The sequence below is a fragment of the Brienomyrus brachyistius genome, chromosome 12 (assembly GCF_023856365.1).
Source record: "Brienomyrus brachyistius isolate T26 chromosome 12, BBRACH_0.4, whole genome shotgun sequence".
Lineage (NCBI taxonomy): Eukaryota > Metazoa > Chordata > Actinopteri > Osteoglossiformes > Mormyridae > Brienomyrus > Brienomyrus brachyistius.
Window position 1 is genome coordinate 7,843,995 of NC_064544.1, and position 6,687 is coordinate 7,850,681.

Here is a 6,687-nt window from a genome sequence, read left to right on the forward strand (position 1 = left end):
ACATTTAAATTGTTCTCTGTTTTTGGCAGAGTAATTATATGCTAGTTGTATTATACAGTAACATTTAATTAAATATTGGCTGGTTTAACCACAAAGCCACATATTTAAGGTGCAGTTTACACACCCTTTTGTCTGATTTAATTTTAATTTTCCCAAAAAGGCAAATGAATGAAGGTTTTTAAGCTGGTATGTGCAAATCCAAGAGAATGTTTCTGCAGAACATTACTTATTTTTAACCCTGAGTTGTTTCAGGGTATATAAAGATATCACCCAAGTGAGTGCCTTACTTTTCCACATTACAAGCTGTGTTTCCATTTAAAAACACAAGAGGACATGTGCATGTGGTAAACTGCATAATCTAAAACGGATTTGCAGTTCATTTTGTCTTCACCATGCCTGTGGTGTTTGGGGGGGCACCCACACAAGCCACAGGGACAATAGGGACAATACAGTCACAGAAGATGGACTGTTTCCGTAAGGAAGCGCAATCCTGTGAATATTATGACATCACATTTCCAGTCCAATCATACATATGACTATTGTATTTTTACTTCTGTGTTTCAGTGCTAACGTGTTTGTTGTTATGACCAACAAAATTCAATTCAATTCCATTTGTTTTTATATAGCGCCTTTCACAACAGAGTCACCCCAAAGGTTTTTACATGGGTGTGTTGTGATACAGTGCAACATGATAAAGAGAGGAACAATACAAAAACAGGAAAATTGACCACCAGCCTCTGAGTAGTGTCCCCGCCCCCCAAGGCCCTGTGTGTATACTGGTATGTGATAACTAAAGTGCAATTAAAACAGGGGGAGGCAGAAAGCCGCACAGCACAGTGTAAAAGGCCATGTAAATGGCCCTCCCCACCGTAGCATGCACGGCATACGCCAACCCCGAGATCCTACATGTATGTGTGGCTTGTTGTTGAATGAGGGGGGAGAGGGGCTGGGATTCATAAGGCCCGGGGGCAGATTACTCACCCCCTGTCAAAGGAGAGCCAGCTAACCAGCTGGCTCAGTAGGCACCTCAGCCCCCCACCGCCGTGCAGGAAGGAGTGGACCTGGGGCTCCTGGTGACAACACCCCAGGGCACCACCAGCACCAAAAGTCACCCCCCCCCCCCACCTCGAAGGGCAGCACGCACTCAGACAGTCATTCACTCGACAACAAAAATGTGGCAGACTAGCCCAGGCCCGAGACACACCACCTCCAACACTGTGCAGGCCGGACGCCCAGACATGAACCGACCCACCCCCCCCACGGCACCCCGGGGGGAGCACAGGCCACCCCAGCACAGGGAGGCACCCACTGAGGAAATGGCCCGGCCAGAACCCCAGACCCCGTACCCAGGCTCGCACCGAAGAGGCCAACCGCCCATCCCAGGGCCGGCCCCCGCCACCACCAGCACTCCAGACCCAACGCCCCATAACCACCAGGCAGCACCCGCCCAAGCTCCCCCCACCACCACTAGCCAGGGCAGACACCCAGACATCACAAGATGTCAACCACAGCCCCCCAGCCCCAAGAAGCCACTATACGCCCATAGTTCGAGGGCCCAATTCCACCACCTGCCAGGATCCCGAATAAAATAATACTTAGAAAACAAAAGGACCTGATTTTACACATATTTTATGTTTTTTGCATTATGCATACAGGAATAATGTATTGGCACACGCTGAGATTCTTAACGTTCGGACATAAATCCCACTCTTTAATTAAAATGGACTCAAAAAAATGGTCAGATCCCTTTGGCTGATATTCAGTAGCTCTCCATTACAAAGTATCTTGCACATATATTTGGCTTTTTTACAAGTGTCAGTTTAGCGAATTATTCTTATATGAATATTTAATATAATATCTAGTATATATTATAATGTTTATTAATGTACATTAAAGCTGTTAAGGTATGTGAGGATGTTAAGGTGCACTTGCATGCTGCTTATGAATGTTCTATGAATGCATCATGAATGTATTATGAAAGTGCATTTAATGTGAAAAAGAACAATAAAGATTCTGATTCAAATTCTTTTTGTATATCCACTTTACATTAAGCACATTGTGAGGATAACGTTTTTCACACCATTAAAATGGCTGAAAGTGTTGGTATCCGAATAATTAGTTTGACTGACAGTTGTAAAAAGCCAAATACATACACAAGATATTTTGCAATTCTTTGACTGTATTATGCACAACCCTCCAAATTCCTTTCTTCATGAAGAACAGGAAGACGGATGCTATGCAGGACTCGTGCTCCTCCCTGACTGTGGTGCCCTGAAGCCCACAGGCCTATTCAGTGGCTCCTGCATTCAACATGCTTCCAAATGAAGGGCATGTTGACAACGTGGTTCACAATAAATGGGAAGGAGTGAGGGACCCTTGGTGACCATGTTGTTGTGGGGGGTGGGTGGGTACAGAGAGGACTGTGTGGATAATTCTGTCTTCAAACTTTCATAAACAGCTTTGTTAAGCTGTGGGTCGGTGCAGATATTTAAGGGCTGCTTGTGACCATCTCAGAGATGAAGAGCCTTCATCCACTTCTCACTCAATCAGTCAGGTCTTCCAAAGCAAAAACACAGATTTTACATTTACAGGAACTGTGTTAATATTTTTTTTTATGTTGTGTAACTATTAAGGGAAGTTTATTTGACTGAAATCTGTCAGACTTTGTATTCACATTTGTTTTTTTTCCCACCAGGATGAAGTCAGCCTTAATATTGGTTTGCTGTCTTTGTACGCCAACTGCCTTTGCTAAACAAGTAAGTTTTCATTGAATTAAAAATGACGTTTTTATTATTATTCTCAAATATTAACTTTGCTTACTTTCATTAAACAGATATTTCAGAAAGATGATTTGGTTGAAAGTTCTCAAGAGACAAATTCTGTGAGTAATACTGTAAGTTCATAAAACTTAATCGTTAAGCATGGTATTTATTTGGATAGGTCCAAATAAAAATCAAGAGGATTAAGGTGAACTATAATCAACAGGTTCAGACATTTCTGTTTGTATTGTGTAAATTTTTCTGTATTAAGATTGACTTCTTTATTTCTGGAAGCAAAGTTCTGTTATTTATTCAAATGTGTTTCCCATTGTTTTACTATGGTTTTCATTTATTCTTCATTAGTAGTTGATTATAAAATTACTGCTGTCATGATCATTTTATGCACTATAAGATGTCATGGTCTTTTTCTTATGAACATTTTTGTCTAAAAAAAATCAAAACTGGATAAATTTACTATTAAAAAAATCCATTAGTTTGTTAGGATTGTCTTAGTTTGCTATTGGTTCTGAAATAGCAAAGAAAAAAACAACGATAAATCATCATTTCTTTTCAATCCTGATCGTTTAAACGATTGGACTGGTCTTTGGTTTATGTTTGCTCAAGGAGATAAATAACTGAAATAGTGAAATACTTAGGTCTTTCAGGTTTTGTCTTTATTGTTCTTTGTGAGATTCCAAAAACAAACAAAAAGTAATGGATAATAGATCTTTCCTCTAAAAGCATAATGAAGGATTTCAATCTTTAATTCAATGGTAGAAAATCTTCAAATGATTCAGACAATTAATGATCAGCTATATATTCACGGTCACATATTGCTGTATTTTATCAGATTTCTTTCACATTTATTGTTATCCACAGACCCTGCTACAAAGTTTCTTTTTCCAAAGTCTGGATCAAAGTGAAATTTCAAGACCTGAGGTAGATGCTGATGAATTGTGCAAGCTAAAATTACATAAATATAAAAAAGTTTAATGTGAACATTGTATTTGACTGGGGTGCCAATATATCACTAATTCACTCTTTATTGCTATGGCAGAGTTTGCCAGAAAATACTTCTGAAAACACTTCAGAAGATACTTCTGTAAACACCTCTGAAAATACTTCTGAGAACACCTCGGAGAATACTTCTGAAAACACCTCAGAAGATACTTCTGAAAACACCTCAGAAAATTCTTCTGAGAACACCTCGGAGAATACTTCTGAAAACACCTCAGAAAATTCTTCTGAGAACACCTCGGAGAATACGGTAACATAATAAAAAACCATAGCTTGTCATTTCAAAGGTAGTGGCCTGACAGCAAGGGAATCTAAAGGGAGGGGGAGCTGTACACAGCACTCAATAAATCAGTTCATTTGACAATGAAAAAAAAATGCTCACAGTCTTTCTCCTCCTCAAAAGAGGACACTACACCTGAAAACAGTAAATTCATTATTATGCATTTTTTCACAAGACAGTATATTTGAAGTATGTAACCATATGCATCTTTGTATGTCTAAATCACTGCTTACTTATTATTTCTGGCCTTGAACTCTGAACAGAGTGATCATACTCCAGCTGGAAACCAAAGAGATGACAGGGAAGAGCAGACTCTGAATGTGAGCTCAGTCTTATCATCACTTAAAGCATACTGTGTACTGTTGGAGGCTGCAGATACAAACATTCATAACCTTTATGTTCTTGATTTATTGAAACCAGAGCTGGATGCGGTGGTTCAAGGCCAGTGTGAGGAGTACAGATGCCAGCACAGAGAACAAAGACAAAGGGGAAGAACGGCTGCGTAATGAAGACACTCTGGTGGTAAACCATGCTGAAACAAAACACTCTACTAACCAGATCAGTGATAATACAGAGAGCAATGAAACCACAATGAATATGTTTGTAGGCGAATGCCAGGACACCATAAATCAAGATGACTGTGAGAGCAAACAATATACTTTCCAAACATCAGATGACCTGTTTGATCCAAACCATGGCTTATTAAGGCCTGACAATGATCAGAGCGATCTGGAATTTTGGTAATTATGCCACAAAACATTGTATCCTAGTGTTTGTGTAGTTTTTTTTTTCAAAATTTTTTTTTTCATTTTATGTGCTACATCAAAGTGATAAGCTTTCAAAATCAATATGCCAGCCTCATTCACACATTCACGCAGTAAATGTATTTTTTTTTACATTTACTGTGTAAATGATTGAATGTTTGATTTTTTGTCACATCTAAAGGGGTAGTTGCTCTGCAGTTGCATTATAAATGGTATAATGATAATAAAAGTCTTCCAATTGCAATTGCAATTTACGTCTTTTAAGTTTTAACTTAAAAGTAACTTATTTGGCTAACTTTACATAATGTAATAGTGAATGAATTTCATAAATCAAAGGACTCACCCCAAAAAACATAAATAGAGGGTTATGTTACAGTGTGGTTTATATGACGTGTTACATCATATTTCATATTGCATTGTATTGTATGAAATATCCAATATGCCATCAAACGTAATGTTAATAGACAACCATATACGTTTTTAGTCATATTATCTATATAACTATTGTATACAGTCTTTATTAACCATTGAATAAATTTTACATTATATATACTTCACTATTCAGAAATTGAAAATATATAGCTGTACAATCTTGTACTTTTTAATGTATAACATATACTCAGATATTTTCTGTTGTCTTACATATATTGAACATTTTACAAAATACAAAAAAAAAATATAATAAAGTTTTAATAAAGTGAAAATTCATTATTTAATTATTTGATCTGGTTATTTTAGATAGCTATAAAATTGTTAAAGAAAATATAATGAAATATACTTTAGTAATTGTAATTATTATTTCTAATGATCTAGCCAGTTCATAGAGGGGCTAAAGCCATGCTAAAATAGGCCTGACAATGGCCAGGGTACTGTACAGTTAGAGTTAGAGGTGCACTACTGTATTTGATAGATTCTCCTATTCTTCCTTCCTCGGGCTTCCAGTGGGGTGACCTGAGGTCAATCCAGCCCTGCCCCCCTCCCTTGTCCCATTTCGTACTTTTCAGTGGTAACCTGCCTAAGTAGAATCAGGTCACCCACTCCATCAAGGTTAATTGACCAACTCGATTACATGATATCATGCTCTACATGCAAGAAGACTGATTACACAAATGTTACCATCGCCTAATTTTTATGTGCAGAAACCCCATGTTGCCCCCAGCAGGATTCTTGTTATTTGTCTATAAAAGGCACACAATTGTATCTTTATATACAAGTCCTGTTCAAGTACTGAGAACAAAAGATCTGGGGTGCGTTTCGTGAAAGCAATTGTTTCGTGAAAGTAGTTAATTATCTCATACTTCAGATCAATCGTCAAATAGCAAATCCATTCGTAGCTTAAGTGATTTGGAACCTCATTTGTAAATTGTAGAGTGCTTCGACCTACTTGTTATTTTCTGCGTTGTTCTTTTGTGGAAGGCTTTCTGAGGGAAATAAGTGTGTGCTAGCTTGGGTGGGGGCTTAATGGCATTCATTTGTGTTTTAGGCCTTAGGCAGGAATATCAGTGTGTGAACATACTGTCCTTGTACTGTGCTTAAGCTGCTGGTGCAGAGGTTGTTTTCCTGTGCCTGTGACCTCGCCTGGAGAGAGAAGCCTCCTCAGAAGACTTGCCAGATAACAAGAAAACATCCACATGGGGCAAACTGAGCTGCAAGAAGAACTTTAAGTTTAGAGGCACGTAACTAATTACCTTCTCAAATTAAATAATGCAATTAAAAATTAATTGAGCTCATTATTCATTACTTTTGTCTTGGGTGAAAATATTAATGGAAAAATGCAGTCTATTCCCCTAAAATTCTAATCAGTCTAATGTCATCTGACCTTATTTTTGGAACAATGAATGGATGATATTAGGTACAGTGATTTGAC

The 6,687-nt window shown here is 38.1% G+C and overlaps 1 protein-coding gene across 2 annotated transcripts; it reads left to right on the top strand.

The window, feature by feature from the left end:
- Positions 1–2,432: 2,432 nt before the first annotated feature.
- On the top strand, positions 2,433–5,491 carry LOC125704772 (dentin sialophosphoprotein-like). Of its 2 annotated transcripts, none has more exons than XM_048970780.1 (7): positions 2,433–2,554; positions 2,696–2,756; positions 2,834–2,893; positions 3,639–3,698; positions 3,817–4,026; positions 4,320–4,376; positions 4,477–5,491. In XM_048970780.1, exons 1-7 carry the CDS (start codon positions 2,517–2,519, stop codon positions 4,798–4,800), a joined length of 810 nt encoding a protein of 269 aa, XP_048826737.1. In that variant the 5' UTR covers positions 2,433–2,516; the 3' UTR covers positions 4,801–5,491. The 2 variants fall into 2 exon arrangements, with proteins under 2 accessions (XP_048826737.1, XP_048826738.1); XM_048970781.1 differs by having other exon boundaries at positions 2,834–2,881.
- Positions 5,492–6,687: the final 1,196 nt, after the last annotated feature.